General features: G+C 33.9%; 1 protein-coding gene across 1 annotated transcript in view; it reads left to right on the top strand.

Annotated features, from left to right (window-relative positions):
- The window catches only part of RB1 (RB transcriptional corepressor 1), a 155,015-nt gene that overhangs the window by 69,983 nt on the left and 60,852 nt on the right, over positions 1-24,180 (top strand). The window contains exons 12-17 of the mRNA XM_040622773.1: positions 1,658-1,745; positions 4,477-4,593; positions 5,837-5,893; positions 5,978-6,009; positions 6,093-6,169; positions 7,288-7,484. Of these exons, the coding sequence (XP_040478707.1) occupies positions 1,658-1,745; positions 4,477-4,593; positions 5,837-5,893; positions 5,978-6,009; positions 6,093-6,169; positions 7,288-7,484 (568 nt within the window). The remainder of the gene's footprint in view (positions 1-1,657; positions 1,746-4,476; positions 4,594-5,836; positions 5,894-5,977; positions 6,010-6,092; positions 6,170-7,287; positions 7,485-24,180) is intronic.

The raw sequence follows: 24,180 nt of genomic DNA, 5'->3' as shown, positions 1-24,180 counted from the left end.
GTTTATGTATTTATTTCAATTAGCCAACATATAGTACATCATTAGATTTTGAGGTAGTGTTCAACAGTTCATTAGTTGTGTATAACACCCAGAATGCTAGCATTTAAATACTAATTAAAGAGAATGAGAGGGCTGCCCAGAGAATGGAGCCAAAAAAGCCAAGGGGTGGAGGGGATTTTAGGAAAGAGCAGGTGTTTGAGTGTCACATGCGTCAAGGAAATCAAGTGTCAGAACAATTGAGAAAGATCTTTTGCTGTTAGCAGTTATTTGTGGCTTTAGTCATTGTGGGCTTAAGTGGATTAGAAGATATAAAAGTTATAGAAGCAATAATATTTGAAAGGTGAGGAAGTAAAAATATCAGTTGAGAGAGGTACAATAGTTTAGTGTAATAATAAGGAAGATACAAAAAAAAATATCAGGATTATTTGTCATCTTTTTTCCTAAATGGCAACTTTCACCAAAGAGGTTAAAAGACTTAAAGACAAGTTCTTTTTTCCAAACTGAGCAAATGACATCGGTTCTAATTCTTACTGAGGTTAGAAAAAAGAAAAAAATGCTCACTGAGCATGTTTGCTAAATAATATTTAAGGAGTCTTTCAGCCATAAACATTCTATATTTCTTTGCATCAGTAAACAGTACCTACAGTAGTAATGTCCTGCTACTCCAAAATTGGAACATTAGTATTTACTGTACAACACACACACACACACACACACAAAATTAAAGAATTAAAGAAATCTTAAGGGACTGACCCAATTTCATGCTTTCACAGTGATGACTTCTAAAATTATGTACGCTTGCATCTGAAGACCTCTATAATGGAAAGTCACATGCTTCTTCATTTGAATTATGATATAGCCTACCATTTTTATTTGAAAAACTTTAATATTTGATTGTAATAATGTTTTTCTTAAAAAATTATCATTTTGATATCGGTTAATATGTTTTCTTCTTAAAATACCATTAATTTGGCCAATTAATGTTTTATTGAAATGTAGTTTTATTAGTAAATAAATGTATCAGTTCTTCAATTATAAGCTTAGTGATTATGAACATGTTCTTTCTTAAAGGTTTAAAAAAAATGTAATTCCCTTTTGCAACTATGTGGGTGGAACTAGAGGGTATTCTAAGCAAAATAAGTCAATCGGAAACACAATTACCATATGATGTCACTGATAGGTGGGATTAACAAAACAGAGGATCATAGGGGAAGAGAGGAAAAAATTAAACAAGACAAAACCAGAGAGGGAGATAAGCCATAAGAGACTCTTAATCATAGGAAACAAACTGAGGGTTGCTGGAGGGGAAGGGGATGGGGGGATGGGATAAAGTGATGGACATTAAGGAGGGCATGTGATGCAATGAGCACTGGGTGTTGTATAAGACTGATGAATCACAGACTTGTACTTCTGAAAGCAATGATACATTGTATGCTAATTAAAAAAAAAAAGAATGAGAGGAAAAAAAATGTCATTCCTTGTAAGTAACAGTACACTAAGGGTTTTGTAAAGTCTTATTTCAGAGAACTTCTTAAAGATAATTAGGAAGTAGTTTGAAAGATTGATTTAACTTGTGAAAAAGATACATTTTGTTTATTTGTTTTCCTTCATTGCTTAATATTTCTTCCTTTTTTTTTTTTTTTTTTTTTTTGTCCAGGACTGTTATGAATACTATCCAACAATTAATGATGATCTTAAATTCAGCAAGTGATCAACCATCAGAAAATTTGATTTCCTATTTTAATGTAAGCCATAAATGAAACGTTATTATTGTGTTATCTTGACAAAGAAATTTGAAATTAAAAGTTAAAATACTGAGAATTTTAAAAAATATCTCCCAACCAACACGTCCTTGTCTCTTACCTTACTTCTTGCCTTTTTCAACCCTCCAAATTAGATATTGGTAGTATTATATTATTTTGGTAGTGTTATTTTTAGATTTTTTTCATGTTTGCTGTTTGCCTTGCTCATCATTCTTTTTTGCAACTTAGACCTCATTTCTGATTTCATTTTCTTTCCTCCTCAGATACATACTTTAATAATTCCTTTAGTGAGGGATAGTTTGGGGTGAACTTATAAGGTTTTTGTTTTGTTTTTTGTCTTAAGGTATCTTTACTCTTATTTTTTATAAGATAGTTTAGCTGAATCTTTAGTTCTAGATTGATGTTTACTTTCTCTTAGATATTTGTAGATCATACTTTACTATTCCTGGTTCTCTTTGTTGCTATTTAAGAAATCTGTGAATCTAGGGGCTCCTGGGTGGCTCAGTCGTTAAGCGGCTGCCTTCGGCTCAGGGCGTGATCCCGGCGTTCTGGGATCGAGCCCCGCATGGGGCTCCTCTGCTGGGAGCCTGCTTCTTCCTCTCCCACTCCCCCTGCTTGTGTTCCCTCTCTTGCTGGCTGTCTCTCCGTCAAATAAATAAATAAAATCTTAAAAAAAAAAAAAAAAAGAAATCTGTGAATCTAACTGTTGTTTTGTTATAGATCTTTTCTGTCTGCTTTTTCAATCTTTTCTTTGAATGTGATAATAGGATTTAACATTTGTCATATCTCTACAGTCTTTTTTATCCTATATTCAGCCCATTTTTATTTACATTTCTTGCTGGACCTGTGTGCATTGCAGTTTACAACTCCCGTAGACCTGAGTTTGACATCTGAAGGGCCACTGCTATTTACACAAAAGGGAGAGAGAAGGAGATAATGAAAACTAGCATCTGTGTTACTTGCTTGCTTCTTCACTCCTTATTTAAATTCAAATGAGGGTTAGGACTCACTGAAAAACTCATCCATGGAAATTGGATAAAGTCAGGAGAATTATTAAAATTTGGGTGGAAAGGCTAACAAATCTGTTCTTTAACTTAGCAGCAGAAAATTTAGATAATGGGGTTTTTTGGTCGCTAGTATTTTTTGGTCACTAACATCTTAAAATGGAACTCTTCATGTTCTTAGTTTTGAATAGTATGGACATTTTAACAATATTAATCCTTCCAATCTATGAGCATGAAATATCTTTGCATTTATTTCTGTCTTCTTTAGTTTCTTTCATCAATGCCTTATAGTTTTCCAAGTACAGGTTTTTCATCTCCTTGCTTAAATTTATTCCTAGGTATTTTATTCTTTTAGATGCATTTGTAAATGGGATTGTTTTCTTAATTTCTCTTGTTAGTTCATTATTAGTGCATAGAAACAAGCCTGATTTCTGTCTATTGATTTTATATCCTGCAACTTTACTGAATTGGTTTATTCTAACAGTTTTTTGATAGAGTCTTTAGGTTTTTTTTTTTTTAAATATAATATCATGTCATGTGTCAGTAAACACAGTTTTACTTCTTCCTTTCCAATTTGGATGCCTCTTAGTTTTCTTGCCAGATTGCTCTGGCTAGGACTTTCAGGACTATGTTGAGTAAGGGGAGAGTGGGCTTCTTTGTCTTGTTTCTGCTCTTACAGGAAAATCTGTCAGCTTTTCACTGTTGAGTACAATATTAGCTGTGGGCTTATCATATATGGCCTTTATTATGTTGAAGTATATTCCCTCTATACACTCTTTGTTGAGAGGTTTTATCATAAAGGGATGTTGAATTTTGTCAAGTGTTTTCTGCATCTATTGAGATGATCATATGATTTTTATCCTGCATTTTGTTAATGTATCACACTGATTTGTGAGTGTTGAAACATCCTGGCATCCCTGGAATAAATCTCACCTGATTGTGGTATATGATCCCTTAATGGATTGTTGAGTTTGGTCTGCTAATAGTTTGTTGAGGATTTTGCATTTACATTCATCAGGGATATTGGCCTTTTCTTGTGGTGTCCTTGTCTGGTTTTGATGTCAGGGTAATGCTGGCTTTGTAAAGTGTGTTTGGAAGTGTTTCCTCCTCTTCTATTCTTTTGGAGGGGCTTGAGAAGTTTTGTTATTCTTTTTTGAATGTTTGGTAAAATTCATCATTGGAGCTGTCTGGATCTTGACTTCTGTTACTTGGGTCGTTTTTGATTATTGATTCACCCTCCTTACTATTAATCAATCTGTTCATATTTTCTGTTTCTTCATGGTTCAGATTTGGTAGGTTGTATGTTTCTAAGAATTTATCTTTTTTTAAATTTTTTTAGAATTTCTAGTTTGTTGGTGTATAATTGTTCATAGTAGTCAATTATGATCCTTTGTATTTCCATGGTGTTAGTTTATAACATCTATGAGACTTTTTTTGATGGGTGGAAAGGCTAACAAATCTGTTCTTTAACTTAGCAGCAGAAAATTTAGATAATGGGGTTTTTTGGTCGCTAGTATTTTTTGGTCACTAACATCTTAAAATGGAACTCTTCATGTTCTTATTTTCAGTAGTTGTGTTTACCTAGTTTTTGTGGAAGTGTTTCCATGGTATAAATAATTGAAAGTGAAAATTATATCTTATAGGACAGGCAATGTTAATTCTGATTAAACAGTATCCTCAACATCGATTTATGTTTTTCCTCTTTAAAGAACTGCACAGTGAATCCAAAGGAAAGTATCCTGAAAAGAGTGAAGGATGTTGGATACATCTTTAAAGAGAAATTTGCTAAAGCTGTGGGACAGGGATGTATGGAAATTGGGTCACAGGTAACTTGAGTCATTTTGATTAGTGTCACTATATAGGAAATAACCAGAAATGAGATATCTTTCCAATTTGTAAAAGTATTATAATAGTATTTGTCCTATATTGGTAGATTCTGTATCTCAGCTGCCTGTGTATGCTACTGTTCATGGAAAACTTTATAACAAAATTCCCTTTACACCATTACAGAAACCAAAAGTAAACATGTAGAAAGTTTTAGAAAAAATGTAGATGTTTAAAAAATATAAGTACAAAAAAGTTAAAATCTTTGATGCTGTTACATTTTTGTATATATTCTTTGGCTTCTACATATATGAATATTCATGAATGCATATACTTAGATAAATGGGACATATACATGCTATTATTGGTGATATTATTGAGTGATATTAGTTTTACTATTACTATTATTATTTCAGAAAATCTACAACCTATACTTTGGGTATGAGTATGGGCTCTGAATCATAACCCTGGGTTTATATCTGGTTCTACCATTTATGAGCTGTCATTTAACTTCTCAGAGATTCAGGTTTCTATATTTGCTCTGCTTTGTTGTTGGCATTAGTGAGATAACATATAAAAATATGTTTGAAAACTGTAATCTATATACATTTCAGTGTAGTGAGGTTATATTTTTTTATGCTAACCATGTTTTAAATAATAGTGTTTAGAAGTCTTTTTTGGTTGTGTATGAAATTTATGCTTGTAATTTGAATGAAGGAATATGGCTTGTGTGTTATTTATCTAAAATTTGGTTATTCTTTGAACTAATAGGAATTATTTATTTGGTTAAAACTTTTTGCTGATCAGTTGGGTCCAATTTTTGCAATGACAGTTTTATGGACAGACTGTTCTCAATTCTGGAGAGTTATCTTGAAAATACATGTTCTAAAAAAAAAAAGAAAATACATGTTCTAGGCCACAAGAAGTATCACATTAGTATGTAAAATGTTTAAAATAGTACCAGGTGTGTAACATATCCTGTGTGTGTGTTTCTGTTGAATGATGAAGGCTGAAGCAGAATGAAGGAAAACGAAAACCAAGTACTGGACCTTCCCTCTTGATAATTTATTGGGAATGTTACGCATCATTTTTTGGAAGTCTTGAGTTTTAGACAAGCTAGCTTTTGTGATCTCTTGGTATTCATATTCCTAAGAAGTATCAGAAATGTGTTTAAAGAGAAACCTTCATAAAAATTAATAATTGTGATTTTCTAAACTAGTGGAATCTAATTTTTTTTCTTTGTAGCGATACAAAGTTGGAGTCCGATTGTATTACCGAGTAATGGAATCCATGCTTAAATCGGTAAGTTAAAAAGAGCATAATAGAAAAAAATTCAATCCTGACACAAAAAAGGCATCAGCTAAACATTTTTTAAATCTGTTTTAGGAAGAAGAACGATTATCCATTCAAAATTTTAGGTAAATTTTTTAGTTTTAGTAAAACAGTTCCTTCTTTTTTATAAAAATAAATGTTTCAAAGTCATTCTTTTCTTTTCCTTTAGCAAACTGCTGAATGACAACATCTTTCATATGTCTTTGTTGGCATGCGCCCTTGAGGTTGTAATGGCTACATATAGCAGTAAGTTAAATTTTAGTAAATAAACATTTTAGTTCAATTTAAAGTTAAAAAAATTTATCCAAGATGTGGTGTGTTTTTTTGGGGGGGTGGAGTTAAGGAGGCAATATGCATAATGTAGATTGGTATATACTGAAGAATGCAGTTGGTCACCATAAATCATTAAATGGATTATTATCTGAATTATTTCAGGTCATCTTGGTAATAGTACTTCACTAGGCTCTTACTCTGGGCTATCCTGAGTCCAGGAAATGTACCTATTGAAATCCCTCCAAGACAGGAGATTGTAAATTACCAAAGGAGTACAAACAAGTAGCATTTACCTATATGGAAACACTGCTATAGATTCTATGGTCATGAAACCAAAGGTTAGAGCTAGAGTCCACAAGATAAACAGAGGCCACTCATGGTATTTTCTTCTAAATATAATTTTAGACATGTATTGTTTTGCAAATAATTTTGCAAATGTTAAGAAGTTTTGTTTGCAAAAAAAAAAGGAAATTTACCTAATCATACAAATACACAATAAAAGAGAAACATATATGGAAAACTATGAATCCTCATTAATAACCAAAAAATGCACCTTTGAAAGAGTTATCATTTTCTAACCGAATTAGCAAATCTTAAAGAATCCTTCCCTCCCCACATCAGGGATTAATGAGATCGTGAAAATGGATATGCTAATGCATTGCTGGTTAGATATTAAACCTGTTCCTGATATGTTTAGACTATTTAAACCCTTGAAAATTTGATGTAAGCATGAGCCCTCTATTTAGGAAAAAGATATGTGCACATACACTCAGAATTTAGAAGTCTATTTCCTATGAGTCTATGGAAAAAATCCTGTTCTATGGGTGCCTGACTGGCTCAGTCAGTAGAGCACACAACTTTCCATCTCATGGTCGTGAGTTCAAGTCCCATGTTGGGTATGGAGACTACTTAAAAAAAATTTAAAAAACAAAACTAAAAAAAAAACAACAACACTGCTCTAAATAAAAATTTTCGTTTAGCTTTTCTTCTGTGTTTTAAAATTTTTGTTTGATAAAACCTTCCAAACTGAAAATACGTAATTTAAGGCTTAACATTTCATACCTAAGTTACATTTTTTCTTTCATTTTTAGGAAGTACATCTCAGAATCTTGATACTGGAACAGATTTGTCCTTCCCATGGATTCTGAATGTACTTAATTTAAAAGCATTTGATTTTTACAAAGTGATTGAAAGTTTTATCAAAGCAGAAGCCAACTTGACCAGAGAAATGATAAAACATTTAGAACGATGTGAACATCGAATCATGGAATCACTTGCATGGCTCTCTGTAAGTAAATAGCTAAAATAATTGAAGATATTAATATGCAAATGGATAACAATTATCTGTTAGTGAGAGATATTTGCTAAAATTTACCTCAAGAGCAAATATGCAAGTTAATGAATAATGCAATTTCAGTGTATAGCCCAAGAGTTAAGTGGAATATTAAAATGGAGTTTTCTTTTAGTTGGGCTCCCCAGACCATTTGATACAATGATTTATTTAGGAATACCTTTAATTAAAACATGGCACTTTAAAACAAAGCAGAACTCCTTAAATTATTTGAGCAGTATATTTAAAATAGAGGTGTCATGTTTGAAAATTTAAATGCTGTTAAATTCCAACAAAGTGGTAAAAATTGGAATTATGTTATTTAGGTGATTTAACAAAGTACAGTTTTCTGGTTTAATTTATTTGTATTTCTTTTTGTTCTATCATTAAAGGTAGTCCAAAAATATACACTATTGTTCAATTATAGTTATTGTTTATAGCATTATAGGAGCACAAATCTTATTCTCTAGGTATTCTATTTATAGCATATAAGCTATTGATAAGGCTTTTGTTCATAAAGATGGCATTTTCTATGTAGTAGTAGTAAAATTCTTATTTGAAGTTCTTCTATGTTATGCTGTTTTAATCTGCATAGTTGGGTAATACTTTATGACTCATCAGATTTGTAGATTAATGTAGAGTTGGTTTCTTTTGAAACTGTGTTGCTTGCTAAGCATATAACTTTTCATTTATGCCGGTATATAGAAATGTCAATGAAAACATTAAGACTTTAGTTACACTAGAATTCTACTCTGTATGTGTAATCCTTAGTTTTAATTTTTTGATGTTTTAAAAACTTAATGGCTAAGAGATAACTTATTTCTTAGTGTCTTCTTGTGCTGCTGTATGAGCAGAGCAGATAGAACAGGAGAGAAGTAGGGGAAGTTGATAGAAAGCCATTACATTGCTATAATTGAATTTAGTAACTCCATTATACAGGAGCTTCTACTTTATAAAAAAAGGAATGGTTAGAAATCTAGGGGGTTTCTGGGGGATTAAGTGAGAATGACAAAAATGAATCAATAGATAAATAAATAAATATAATAAGTAAGAAGTACTTTTCAGAGGCTGATGTGCCCTCTCCTTCTAGACATGGAAATAAAGACATTACTATATCATATGAAAGTGACTTTTTATTTCTTTTAGAGAATTATTTTTTTCCCATCAGTACACATCTGCAGCATGGCTTATATTGGGGTAGACATTGTGAAGATACAGAAAAGACATGGGCTCTGAAAATTGTGGAGGAAATAGAAATTTACTGTTTATAAATTGCTTGTGCTCAAGCCTTTTTATTTCAATTACTGGTGTTCTAGGATTCTAAACAATATCCCTTTGTTTTTGAGAATTTTTGGAGAAAAAGTGACATGCCCAAAGTCAGAAGTGTATAATTTAATAATAGGATGTGGAAGTCATAAGCCTCTACATTTAAATTTTAAATGTGGTTCATATCTCTAGGAGATAATATTATAGATGATTTTTACTGTCATATATTTTTAATGTTTGAACTTTTAAAAAACATTTTTTTACTTTTAAAATTTTTACTTTTTTAATCTTTAAGAGACTAGAGTAACCATGACGGTAAGTCATACCACACAAATGGAATACTATGAAATTTTCCTTTGAGAATAATTGACATTTTAGAGAAGGTACATACATATCATAGATATATTTGAGCTTTCACAGACTTTTTTTTTAAACTGAAATATAACATATATACAGAAAAGTATGTATTACAAGTTTATAGTTTGAATTTTTCATAAATTGAACACACTCCTGTTACCAGCACTCAGATTAAGAATCAGAGCAAACTTTAATAGTCTGATGATTCTGTATCACAATAAGAATTTTTTATTAAACTGTAGATTCAAACAGTATTGTTTACCTAGGGAAACATCAAGTGAGGTACTACTTACTTTTCCCTCCTAATTATTTAGTAAAAGAAGAAACATCATCGTGTTTTTAATGGTTGTATGGGGAAGGGTTCCAGCATCTTTGCTTCACAGTCTTGAGAAATAATAAATCAAGAACAGAATAATTTGAAAAGAAAAAGCACACCTTTCTTTGTTTTGATCCCAGAGAGATTAACAGGCAATATATAAGTATAAAATGCTAAACAATCTATTGAAAAACCTGGTGAAATCTTGTTCCCTGGAAATTTAAAGGAATTAGAGGTGATTTAGAACAAACCATACCTAAGGGTTAGATTAAATGACTTCCAGATGTTTAGGCCTTTTAAATCTGTTAAGCAGTTTATAATGCCAGCAGATAATGAAGTGAGATTCGGATATCTTATTTTTAGTATATTCAAAATTCATCAGATTTTTCTCAATAAAACCTTTGTAAACCAAGATACACAAGGTACTTTATTTTCTAAATGGTCTCTCTTCCCGGGAATATTGTGGACTCTTCCTATTGATCTCCCTGCATCTCTAACTACCTTAAGACTGTTTCTCTGGCAGCAACCAGAGAAATCTTTTTTAAAATGCAAATATCATCATGCTAACTCAAACAGAAACCTTCTGTGAGGGACCTATGCATCTGGTGATGATGGAGGAAGATCCAGCCATATGACTCCCTTCAAAAAAGACAGTTATAAAACCTCTACATGATTTGGAAAGCCAACTGCCTGAAATCTCTGGACAGGAAGGATAGACAGACTTTTCAGGAGAGAAGAGGAGCTCTGAGCCTGGGAAGGAAGTTTTTAGCTAAGTGGGGAAGTGTAACCGGACGGGGAGGGGGTGCCAGTGAGAAGAAAACTGCAGTCTTTCTGGCCAGAGCCAGGGAAACTAAGAAAACAGAAGCTGGGGAAACCTTGGCTGCTGAAGAGAGTAGACAAATCCTGTCTAGCTATTTCTCTGTGTGAAACCTGAATTATTGCAGTGTAATGGATTAACAGCAGCTTAATGAAAGAAGATCTGAACTGAGACAGGAGCTGGTGCCCAAATAAAAAGTTTACAGTTCAGGTTCAGTGAAAATAATTACGTGCTTAAAAACAGAATGAAGCAGTGCTTATTTGAGAAAAAAATAACAGAACCCAGAAATCTTCACAACTTAACATTTATTATGTCCAGGATACAATTCTAAAATTACCCAACATATGAAGAGGGTCAAAGGAATCAGGTGCAGGTTTTTAGAATGGGAACTTTAGGTCAACTATTTGATGCCTCAGAGATCTCTTTTGGGAGCTTTGTCGCCTCCCTTTTTCTTCCATCAGCAGTTCAAAGTGTGGTCTTAGAGTCGCTGGTGTCCCTGCAATCATTTTAGGGAATCTGCAAGGTAAAAAGTATTTTTATACTGCTATTAAGATATTACTTATCTTTTTTACTCTGTTGACATTTACACTGATGATGTAAAAGTGTTAGCATCTTTGCAGGTGTCAGAGCAATAGCATCAAGTTGGCTAGTCGTCATTGTATGCTTCAGTACCACAAGCTCTCCATTAAAATACAAAACAGAACACATCAGTTTCATTTAAGAATGTCATTGATGAAGCAGTAAGCAGTATTAATTTTATTGAATCTCTGTGCTCAAGCACAGGTTGTTGAAAACAACCGATAATAAATATTGCCAATGGTAAAGTTTTGAGTTTTAAAAGGAAAATTAGGATTTGGTAAAGCTTGTAGCCACTGTAAGCATTACAGCTTCTCAGTACTTCAGAGACTTCTGATGAAATCAATGGTATGTTAATCAATGTGACTTTTTGATATCGTAAAGGAGATTTGTCAGTGTTTGTAAGATCTCCATTATTCAGTGAATCAGTATTTCCAAAAGACCAAGGCATTGTGTTATAAAGTCATGTAAGAAATTTATTCAAAGTTTAAGGTAGACCCATATAAAACTTTTTAAAAACATCCATAACATAAAAATTAATAAAGTTCAAGATATACCAACAAATTTTAAGGTCTCAGAATATGAAGTTTATTTTTGTTCACTGATATTGTTCCCAATTCCACATTGCAGCTAACCTTTAAGGGAACTATAACTTGCCAAGTTTTAGGGTAGTGTAAAAAAAAAATCCATTATTATCTTAAAGTTGTATTGTTTATTACATTCTTAGAAATTTTTTGTTTTAATTTAAATTAGACCTAATTTTACCTAAAAATTACTACTACAATAAATATTGATAGATTTAAGTTACACGAACAAAAGCTTTTCGGCCTTGAATAATTTTAAGAATGTAAGAGAGTTATGAGTCAAAATGTTTGAGAATGCCTGCCTTGTATTTTCATCTCCCATTTAATTTTGTCTTTTATTATAACTCAGACAGCCGTGTTTTTTTGCCTGTCCCTGAGTCTTTGTTCACTTTATAGGCCTCACTTAAAATACTTTCCCCTGCCGTTTTATTTACCAGAATTTCAGTTCTACATCTGCTTTGTGGTTCATGACCATCCTAGTCTATAGTCATTCTTCCTCCTTTGCAGCCTTACAGAATTTGTTTATACTACTTACTAGTCATTTATAAACTTTATATCTTATTACATGTGCATATCTCATGTAAATTGAGTTAATGTATGTAGAGTACTCAGAACAGTATCTGACATTATGCATGTGGCAATTAATTACATAAGTGGAAGTGAAGGATGAAGAGGAGTCAACTAATGAGGACATACAGGTAGTATCATTCATTAAGTTACTGGGGATCATATGAGATTTGCTTGGAAAGATGAATTTCATTTGATTATGTTGAGTTTGAAGTGATTATAGGTCATTCAAGTAGAGGTTTCCAGTAGCAGTTGGATATGTGTGTCTGGAGCTAAGGAAAGACAGGCTAGGAACATGAACCTGAGAGCTGCTGGCACATATGTAATAACAAAAATTGCTGCCCTTATTGACAGTTTATTTTGTGTCAGGCATTGTAGTGAGTACTTCTTTTAATATCTTTAATTTTTATAATAATTTATGAGGAAATCAGTGCTTAGAAAGATGAGGAAATCAGTGCTTAGAAAGAACTTCAATAACTTGTCCAAACCACATAAGCTAAATGGCAGCTCTGTGGTTTGAACCCAGGTCTCTGGCTCTGAAGCTGTCAATCTGTATGTTTTTACCAAGTAACTAAAGTTTGGGGGAATGGATAAGATCGCCTAAGGGGAGAATGTAGTACAGTAATTCCATGTTATCCATGTGGGATGTGTTCCAAGATCCCCAGTGGCCTGAAACCGTGAATAGTATTGAACCCTGTATGTTCTGTTTTTCCTATACATACCTACCTGTGATAAAGTTTAATTTAGAAATTAGGCCCAGTAAGAGATTAACAACAATAACTACTAATAAAGTAGAACAATTATAACAATATCCTGTAATAAAAGTTATGTGAATGTGGTCTCTCTCTCCTCTCAAAGTATTTTATTGTACCATTGTTACCCTTCTTCTCGTAATGCTATGAGATGACAAAAATGCCTATATGATGAAATGAAGTGAGGTGAATGACATAGCGTTAGGCTGCTACTGGCCTTCTGATGATACACCAGATGGAGAATCTTCTGCTTCTATACCTCAGTTGAGTGCGGGTAACTGAAACCATAGAAAGCAAAACCACAGTCGGGGGGGCTGCTGTATAGCAAGAGAAGGTGGCTAAAGAGAATCCTGAGGTACTCTGACGTTTAAAAGCTGGACAGAAAAGAGGAGCCTACAAAAGATATTGAAATAGAATAGCCAGAGAGACAGGAGGAAGTGGTGTCATAAAGAGAAAGCATTACGAGGTCTGAGTGAGTACTTGCTGTTTAAAATACTGTAGGAGCCGCCAGCAAGAACTGAAAAGTATTCATTTTGAGCAACAAGGAAGCCACTGGTGATGGTAGCACGGACTGTTAACGGAAGTGGTGGAGGCAGGAGTAGGTTGTTGTGGGATTTTGATGAGATGTGAATGGGATAAAGTGGAGACAGTGATTGTGGATAGCTTTTTACCACGTTCTTGTCTGTGAAGGGAAATAAAGACACAGCTGCCAAGTGTGTGAGGTGGAGGGAAGATTATTTTTAAGATGGGAAAAGTAGGATTCAGTGTGGATGGAAAAGAGCCATTATGAGTGTTGTGTTGCGGGATGACACATTAGTGGCTTAAAACAGCCATTTGATTTTACTCATGATTCTGTGGGTCAGAGATTTGGGAAGAGCTTGACTGGGCAGTTCCTCCTTGACTGTGTTGTGTCAGGGGCAAGATCTACTTCCACGATGCTTCTATTTTTTCTTTTTTCTTTTTAGAGAGGGAGAGGTTGGGGCAGAGGGAGAGATAGAGAATCCTAAGCAGGCTCCACGCCCAGGGCAGAGGCCAACATGGGGCTCAATCTCGCAACCGTAATAACGTGACCTGACCCAAAATCAAGAGTCCAAGGCCCAACCAGTTGAGCCACCCAGGCGCCTTTCCACAATGCTTCCTAATTCACAAATCTGGCCCCCTCACTGCCCCTCAATACATGGTCACCTTTTCTTTCCTTCCCTTCCTACTCTAGGTGGCATCTCATCCTCCTGGCCTTCTCATACGAGAAGCTATGCATCTCACAGCATTTTGGTTTCAGGATACTCATGCATCTTACATAGCAGCTGGCTTCCAAAAGCTTCTGAAAGGATTATAGCTGGAAGCTGTGTTCTGTTGGTGAGAGCAGTCACAGGACCTGTCCAGATTCAAGGGGTTCCCTTGAATAGATGCCATCTTTTGAGGCATCATTTGATCATTTGAGGAGAGGCAAGGTGGGATGGGAAATACTGTGGGGCAAATGGAAAGAATGGAAGCAGTTACAAGTAAGATTGTATGTGGGTGCCATGGCAGAAAATGAGGAACTTTCCATCAAATGCTTTAATTAATTTTTTTAAATAAAATAGAGCTGAGGTAATTTGCTGAGGGTGGGTTGATGGGTTGGGGTAGGGAGTGTAAAGTGCGGTAGTCAGAAGTTTGAGGAGAGTGGCCACAATTTTAAATTGTTGCTGAGGAGAATAATAGAACTGAGTGATGAAAGATATGAGGATTGCCTAGTAGCACTGAAGGAAATTTTGAAGGTATAAATTTTAAATCTGTAGTGCCACTCCAGCTCTTTGTGGTGGAATTATTTTTTCCAGCATCACCTAGCAACCAGATGTAAGATTATAAAAAATGAACAGCTAGATTGACCCAGGATTTTAGGCTTTGCCTACACAGATGCAGTAGAGTGATAATGGAGCAAATAAGGTGAAGAAGCTGGTCGGAGTGATTAAAGTGGTAAGGTGGTAATTTCAGTTGCATAGAGGACATAGGAAGAGATTGATAAACAAAGTCGACGTTTTAAGAAACAGCTTTTATTGGGGCTCCTGGGTGACTCATTTGGTAAAGTGACTGCCTTTACCTCCAGGTCCTGGGATCAAGCCCCTCATCAGGCTCCTTGCTCAGCGGAGAGTTTGCTTCTCTCTCTCTCTCTCCCTCTGCTCCTCCCCCCGGCTCATTCTCTCTCTCTCAAATAAATAAATAAAATCTTTAAAAAAAAACAGCTTTTATTTCATTTATTTATTTATTTATTTATTTATTTATTTAAGATTTTATTTATTCATTTGAGAGACAGAGCACAAACACAGGGAGAGGCAGAGGGAGAGGGAGAAGCAGACTCCCTGCTGAGCTGGGAGCCTAACTCCAGGCTCGATCCCAGGACCTGGAGATCATGACCTGAGCTGAAGGCAGACATTCAACCATCTGAACCACTCAGGTGCCCTGTAAGAAACAGGTTTAATGAAATTTAACAGAGTAAGAGATGTCAACTTTATGTTCCAGAGGTAGTACATTTTGGATGGTTTACTGTATTCTAAGAAAAAATCTTGGGAGCACATGAATGTTTTGGAATGGTGATGAAGACCATTGGAAATGAGGTGGTCAAGGAACTAAGAGGCTGAGTGAGAGATGAAGTCACCTAGGACATGTGATAGAGAGGAGGAATGTGAACTAGGGACCAAAGTCTTCAATGCTTGATGGAAGTGACTCTGAGATAAGAGGTTCTAGGAGGGGCAGAGGGTTAGAGAGTTCCTGAAAAGAAAAGCTCCTGTCTAACTTTTTAAAAAAATGTTTTTCACAATACCTAGTTCGTTGTCTTACATACAGAATTTAGGTGCATAAACAACTAGAATTATGATGTCTTCTTCTTTAATCTACCCCTTAATTACTATGAAGTGATCCTCTTTATCCCTTGTACTATTCTTTCTCTGAAAACTGCTTTGTCTGATTAGTAGAACCACTGCAGCTTTCCTTTCGTTAATATTAGCTTGGCATATTTTTTCCCATTCTTCTACTTTTAACCTATTTGTGTCTTTATACTTAAAGTAGGTTTCTTATAGGTAGCATCAATGTTTTATAGTTTTCAGATATAGATCTTTTACCTCCTTCGGTAAGTTTATACCAAGGTATTTTATTTTTTTGGGTACAATTTTAAATGAAATTGTTTTCTTAATTTCTCTTTCTGCAACTTTGTTATGAGTATATAGAAATGCATCCAGTTTCTTGGTATTAATTTTGTATCCTGCAGCTTTACTGAATTCATTTATTCTGCTAGTTTTTTAATGGAGTCGGTAGGATTTTGTATATGTAGTATCATGTCATCTGAACAGACCAATTACCAGTAATGAAATTGAATCAATAATCAAAAAAACGACCAAAAAATAAAAGTCCAGGACCAGAGAGATTCACAGGTGAATTCCACCAAACACTTAAAAGAGGTAATGCCTATTCTTCTCAAACTATTCCAAAAACACGGAAGAGGAAGGAAAGCTTCCAAATGCATTCTATGAGCCTAGCATTACTCTGATACCAAAACCAGACAAAGACACTACAAAAAAAGAAAACTATAGGCCAATATCTGTGATGAACATAGATACAAAAATCCTCTACAAAATATTAGCAAACCACAGTCAACAAGGATTGTGGATATGTGGACTTTATAGGTTTCATCATATTTGGAAATTTCTGTCCATTATTTTCTTAAAATATTTTAGTTGACTTCTCCTACTTTCCTTTCAGGGATTCCAGGTGACTTGAAGTTGTCCCACAGCTCACTGATACTCTGTTTTTGTTTTTTTCCCCAGGTGTTTTTCTTTGTTTCATTTTAGATAGTTTATATAGCTATGTCTTCAAGTTCATTTATTTTTTTTCTCTGAAATGTCTAATCTATTATTTTTCTATCTACTGCATTTTTAATCTTAGACACTATATTTATCTTTAAGTTTTAATTGAATCCTTTTTTATGTCTTCTGTATCTCTCTTTAACATGTTTGGGGGAAAAAACATGTTCGGGCTTTCCTTTACTTTCTTGAGCATATGGAATATAGTTATAATAACAGTTTGAAAGTCTCTGTCTATGAATTCTAACATCTTTGTCTTTTTAGGCCTGTTTCTATTGACTGATACTTGTCCTTTTTAATTTTTTTTTCCTTTTTTGGTCTGCTTTGTAATTTTTTTATCAGGTGCCAGACATTGTGATTTTTACTTTATGGAATCCTGGATATTTTCGTATTCCTTTCAGTATGCTTCAATTGTGTTTTGGTACACAATTTAGTTTCTTGGAAATAACTTGATCCTTTTCAAGACTTCTGTTGTTGTTTTTAGACAAAGCCCAAGCAGTCTTTAATCTATGGCTGATTTCTAACACCCTTCTGAGTACTCTGCCTGATGTCCCATGTAGTAAAAGGTTTTTCCACTCTGGGTGGTGGAAATCAGAACTCTTCTTGGCCCTGTGTTAGCTTCTGGAATGGTTCTGCTTTTTCCAGTGTTTTTTTTTTCTTTGGCTCTGGGTAGTTTGTACGCTCTGATAGGTTCCCCTCTGAAGACTTATGCTCAAGTCTTAACCCTCTGGAGGTCTCTGGAGCTCTTTGCAACTGTTTCCTTTCTGTATAACTCTCTCTGGTATTCTGTGCAGCCAGTTTTAGCTACCTTGACTTCCTTTAATTCTAAACTTTTTTTTCTGCCAGGGAAAACATTGGACTTTATTTCAATTTCTTCTCTTTGCCTTGTAGCCTGGGAACTCTCTCCATGCTGTAAACTGAGGCAGTGGTAGGGTTTACCATTTGTTTTCTTTTTCTCAGGGATTACTGTCCTTTTCTACCTGTTGTTCAATGCAGAAATCTATTGTTTCATTTATATTGTTCAATTTTTTTTAGTTAAGACAAGTCCTATTTGTTCCTTCATCATCATGACTGAAAGAGTTATGCATAGTATTTACTGATAAAATTTTTATAAATATGTATATTTAAGGAATATTAAGGTACCCTAAATATTTTATTTCCATTTTCCTATATTAAATGCATCATATCTTCTGAATAATACTGTTTTAGAGGAGTATTTATTATATGGAGATCATAGAAGTACTAGTTATTAACTATTCTACTTTTAGTAAGTCACAAGAAAGTTGAGTATCCTTTAATTGTTGTTAAATATAGCTGACTCATTAAAATGGATTCAGTCGTACTACCTTTCTGTAGTCACCAAACATTAGCAAATTTCTTCCTTCAGTACTTTTACATAGAAAAGATTAAAAACATTTCTCTATATTATTTTTCCAAATTTTAAATGAAGGCCTGTTTTACATATCAGCACAGTTATAATAAATAGCTTATATTTTTAGAGTCTCAATTTGATAACAAACTTATAAACAAATTTTTAAGCTTCTTTGGTGTCCTTTTGAAATTCTAAATTTGACAGGAAGTGAACACAAAAGGCAGAAAAGCCTGTGGCTTTGAAAAAGCCAAAAAGGATATCTGTTCTATATTTGTGTGGTAGATCATTAACCTCTGGTGCACTTTACAGAAAGATTTTAGTATCTACCATGAGACATTGTGTTTTAAAAAAAGCTACATTTTACTGAGAGCTGTGTCTCAGGAAAGTGATTGAACTGTAAGATAATGATTAAGTCCTATATAACACTTTTCTAAGAATATGGGTAAGGATGATGAAATAATATAATGCCATATATTGTACTTATACAATAGCCATGCTATTTTAAAGGAAAATATTTTATGTTGAGTTTTTAAAAGCTCTTCATGAGTTATTTAAAATAACCGTATATTTGGGCACCTGGGTGGCTCAGTCGGTTGAGCATCTGCCTTCGGCTCAGGTCATGATCCCTGGGTCTTGGGATCGAGCCCCACATCGGGCTCCTTGCTTAGCGGGGAGTCTGCTTCTCCATCTCCCTGCTTCTCCCCCTGCTTGTGCTCTCATTCTCTCTGACAAATAAATAAATAAAATCTTAAAAAAAAATAACCATATATTTACTTTTTTGCCAGCAAGAGAAAAACTTTTATTTTAATTTTTTTTTGAAGATTTATTTGAGAGAGAGAGAGAGAACAAGCAAGGGAGTGACAGAGGGAACGCACCCCCCCCCCCCCCCCCCCCCCCCGACCAGGGAGCCTGATGCTGGGCTCAGTCCCAGGACCCTGAGATCATGACCTGCATGACGCTTAACACACTGAGCCACCCAGATGCCCCTGTTTTAATTTTTAAAAATCTGATTCTTCCTGAAAGTATAGCTAAAGCTTTAACCTTTCTCATTGTGACCCAATGTGTTCCTAATTTCTTGCTCTTAACTCCCAATAACTAACTACTAGCTTCTTAAGATTTAGGAGACTTGACTTCATTAATCAAAACTGAAATTATTATTTTTTTGTTCTAAATACAACTTTGCTTACCAATATCTATGTTTTTACATTACTTTTCAAGTTACCCAGGCTTGAATACTGAGTATCTTTTCCTTCTTTTTCTCTATAGTTGGGTACAGAGTCTTACAGTTTAAAGGGGGGAAAATGTAAATGTCTCTTAGATTTATTATTATTTTTTAAAGCTTATTTTCATTTACATTTAGGCTCCTGTTTGATCTCCCAGCTTTGCCACTATCCTCCATTTAAACTTTTGTGCCAAGTTAATATTTCTAAATGCTTATTTATGCCATGCTGCTGTTCAAGAACCTACACTAGCTCCCTGTTGCCATTCAGAAAAATTTAACCTCTTTTCTCTGGTTGTGGAATCTGGCCCTTCCTGGCCTCACTTCCACTACTCCTCAAATACTTACTATAGCCAGAGAGTTCCTTCATTTGTGGAGCAAAACCACATTTATCCAGTGACAGATAGCCTGCCCAAAGTGGGATGTAGAATCAGAAGACCTGGCTTTAGGTCTTGACTCTTTCATGTGCAAGTTAATGTTTTTGTCTTAGTTACTTGCTTTGTAAACAGAGACCAAAAGATTTGAGTTCTTCTAGTTCGTGTATTTTATGTTTCTATAAAACTATTTAAATATTAAGAATTATTTGCCAATACTGATATGTAGATCCATATTCCTTTAGATTGCTTCACAATTTGTAAAATATTAAAGGAAGATTCTTTCATAAAAAAGTTACACAGAGGTCTTATTTCCCTGTTTTCTTTTAGCTCAATTTTTCCTAGTTCTCTTTGGGCCATACCTGGTATTCTGTACATCAAACATTTTAAAGGAATTGTAATTGTCCTTGTGAGATATATAATGACATGGGAAATAGTCCCTAGTCTTAAAGGAGCTTGGTACCTGGTGGAAAAGTAAATTACTGTAATATGTTATGAAATAAGATAAGCCACAAGGGTCAGAGGAGGGAGTGATCATATGTAGATAGGAAAAGACTTGCAACAGATGTAAAAATGTGGAAAAATGCAGAAGTAGGAAAACCTGGAATTAGACACATTGGGGGAAATTATGGCCCAGTTTTGGCAATGGTAGATGCGTATGAATTTAAGACTAATTTAGTCTTAAAAGTTAAAGGTGGTTTTTTTTTTTTTTAATGGAAAGCTAGTTCTATTAGTAAATGAAATCTTGTACAAATGTACCAGTTAATTTTATGCACTAATTAAAAATGAAGTGTGTGTGTACTCAAAAGTATTTGTCTAATTTAATTCTCAAAATAATCCTTTGAAGTTGTTAAACTATTTTCATTTTATAAAAGTGGAAACAGGTTTAGGAAAGTTAAGTAATTTGTCTAAGGTCACCCAGTTGTCATTTGAACCCAGACTGGTTTGATTCCAAATTCCATGTTCATCTAGGAAAGTGCTCCTCTCATTGTGCCATATTATTTCTGTTGATTCACACTGTTTTTATTACCACTATAACATGTAGTCAAGCATGTGGGACATTATAAAAGGCAACAGTATAAGTAGTTAATTTTATTCTAAGTGAAAATATAGTATATGTATATTTTTTATCTTGAGTAACAAGGTAAGTGTTTTGCCTAGAAGCTAGTTCATAATAAGAAGGGAAGAAAGTACCATTTATGGACCAACTCCTTTCTGCAGTGCACTCTCCTAATTGGTCTACTGGATCCTTTAGGAAGAAAATATTAAAAGAAGACTTTACAAAAAAGAGCAAATTATATTTTGAGAGAAAGTACTAGTGTGCATATGTGTTTGATTCACACAACTCTGAGAAAGAGATTTTAATATAATATATATTTTTAGAATCCCTAATATTTAGGGTTGATGAAATTAGGTATTTGGATCAACAACCTCAAGGAGATTGAATGGAGAGATAAAAATGAAGTGAATTGTAAAGCTACGTCTGTTTTCATAGACTGAAATGTTAGAACTGAGTTTTCTCTCAGTTTTTAATAAAAGATCCCAATGAAAAAATGTAGAGCCTGAAAAGGGAAAGTAAGGAAAGGCAATATCATAGAAATAAAAATTTTGATAGTATCCTTGTTTTCTACTAGTGGGCTAGTCTAGAGAAAAAAAAATACAGATATTCAGAAAAGCACAAACAAAAATAAGGATAATAACTTAATTTATATGAATAATTATCCGCTGAAATATGAATAGATGATTATTTTAAAAGATCTAAGAATATAAGCTCAATTTAGTAAAATAATTCCATTTCTTGATAATTCTTAAGAATCAATGAGGCATTAAAATGGTTTTTTATATGGTTCCTCATATGTTAAAAAACAATAAGTGGAAAACCCGAAGTAACTGAGATGACTATTATAAATTAATCCAAGTCTTCTCCTGTACTAAATGCTGATATGAGCCTGAGTTCTTGATCCAGATCTATTTATGGTTTTACATATAAAATCTTTTCCTTATCTAAACCTTTGCTCAAGTGCCTTCTAGTCTTGCCTGCCATGTTTGACTATTTAGTCTATTCTTTTGTCTATGCATTTGCCTCCCTCTTTAATCTTTAGAACACTCTGACACACATGAGTAATTGGTAGAGTTCACTGTGGAGGAGACTTGTCCATTCATGTCTCCCTTTCTCCTCCCCTATTGTCCATATTATATATGTTTTCCTTATTCATGAATTGGCACAAGGGACTAAAGAAATCTAGGGATGTTAAAAAAATAATCAACAACTCAGAAATGTCCCTTAGATGTAGCTCATAGAAACTCGCTGTAGGAAGTAGTACTTTTACAAAGCTCATCACTGGCTTAATTCTTTGGAATCTTTCCTGATCATCATGCAGACCTGCATCAAAATGATCCTCACTTATGAATATAACATTGCGATGTAGAAATCACAATAGATAATACTTTTGCATGTGTGCTCTTATAGGCACTGTTAGAAGTACTGAAATATGTTAACTCCTTTATTTTGCAAACTGTGAAATAGATGCTGTCATTATCACCATTTCACAGGTGAAGAAACTGAAGCGCAGAGAAATTGAGAACCTTTTGCTTATAGAGGTGTAACTGAACTCCAGCATTGTTAAATGCACGCGGTGTTTGCTGTTATACGGCAGGTGGAATTTGTTTTATTGCAGGTTCACAAAACTAAGTCGATGGCAGAGCTAGATTTTTAACTCTGGTTGTATGGTTCCAGAGATGGTGTTCTTAACCTCTGTGCTGCCTCATGATGTATGTTAGCTTACTGCTGGGTATATGCAGTGCTGTGATTGGTTTCTTTATTCTTGCTTTGTCTGTGTTTGTGGCTTTCTCTCTGTGTGTCCCGGTGCTGCAGCAGGAGGAACCTGGGCTTTGAGTTACCACATCTCAGTTAGTTTTCACAGAAGGTAAATGATGCTGTCCTTATTTTACAAATAAGAAAAGCTGAGGTTCAGAGATATTATGTAACTTGCTTTGGTGTGATTATGAACAAGTCATGTCTCTGCATCTCAGGTTTCCTCGTGTGTAAAATGGGGATAATAGTATTTACCTTTCAGAGTTATTGTGAGGGAATAAATGGACACTTAATGAGAATGGTATATTTTAGAAACAGAACAATTGTTAGTTTCCTACATTCCCTTTCTTCTACTATACAGTGATTTCTTAAGAACGGAGAACTGAGAATACGATTAAACAGTATTGGATCTGTTTATCCTCGCTTCTAGAAGTATGTAGAACTTTTATCCTGAGGCGCTCCCTTCCCCTGTTGCCTTTTTAAAATAGAAAAAGTTCAGGGAGAAAAAGGTGTAACTGAACTCCAGCATTGTTAAATATGGGCAGTGTTCACGTTATACTGCAGTTGGAATTTGTTATATTGTTTTAGTTATGAATCATGTCAGTTAATTACCCAAGGGCAGTGTTAGTTCATTATTCAAGTACAAACAAGAAGGGAGATAGCAATTGTAGAAGAATAAGCTCAGAAAGATCCTCTGTGCTTATTAACCTGTGGAAATGGAAGCAATTGTACTCTTGTTCAGAGGGTCTTTTTCTGTAAGGTCATGATGTTAGGAAATTGCTTGAATATAGTCTTAGAATTTTCAGTCTCTAAACTTGTAGTTATATCCTAACTGTCATAGTGAGGAACAGTTCTGGAATCTGGATGTGAAAGAAACAAAAAGTAGAAGTATCTTATGAGATATCTATTTTAATTAATATAGTTCCTAAATCCCTCCAGCAAAATAAGAAGCTATTATTAATAATGATTTTAGTAAAATTTTAGAAACACTCTGGGGCACTTGTTCCTAAATCATTTAATTAAGTTCTGTTACTTTTCATAATAAAATAGAACTGACTTTTGATATTTATCTTCTCCAAATATTTGTGGCATGTTCTTAAAACTCTGAACGGTCACAACCTAGTCTCTTTCAAAATGCATGTCAGTGGCCCTTGTGTGTGTGGTTTTATTAATTTACTGATTGGTTCTTCATATTTTCCACTATTGTCAGAAATAGCCAAATATCAGAAGTATTTATGGTATCTTCCTGTAAGTGTGGATTTAGAACTGATAAGGAAATGTAGAATAGGAAACAGCTGGATTTGCTTCTCTTTCAAAAAACTTTTTATTCTTCTTGCAAGTTTCAGTGTTTCTTGCCTCTGTTAAAATATAATTTCTCTTTAAGATTTGATTATACTCTTTAAGAATTCTCCAAAGACTAACAGAAATCTATCTGTCTTGCTATCTTTTATTTCAGTTCATTTCCTTTTTGGAGTTTAATATCTAATCATTTTTATCCTTACTAATAAATTAGTAAAAATTTATTTTTATTAATATCTGATCATTATCCTTACTCTTTCTATGTTTTAAGATAATTATCTAAAAGTTTTTCATTTGCATGTTAAGTAACACTAGTTTTTATAACTTAAGTTTTGTCATTTTTGGTTTTTTTCTTTTAAAAAGTAAAAATGAGAAAGGCGGAAAAGTAAAATGACTCCTCTTTTACCAATACATGAGTCCTAAACAAAAATGAACATAAGATTTCCTAATCCAGTACTGAACTCTTAAAAATGTAAACTTTTTCTTAAAAATATAAAGTTTTAC

Source organism: Ursus maritimus, unplaced genomic scaffold (assembly GCF_017311325.1).
Source record: "Ursus maritimus isolate PB19 unplaced genomic scaffold, ASM1731132v1 scaffold_10, whole genome shotgun sequence".
NCBI classification, from domain to species: Eukaryota; Metazoa; Chordata; class Mammalia; order Carnivora; family Ursidae; genus Ursus; species Ursus maritimus.
The sequence above is the reverse complement of the archived record's forward strand: the minus strand, read 5'-3'. Positions and strand labels throughout refer to the sequence as shown.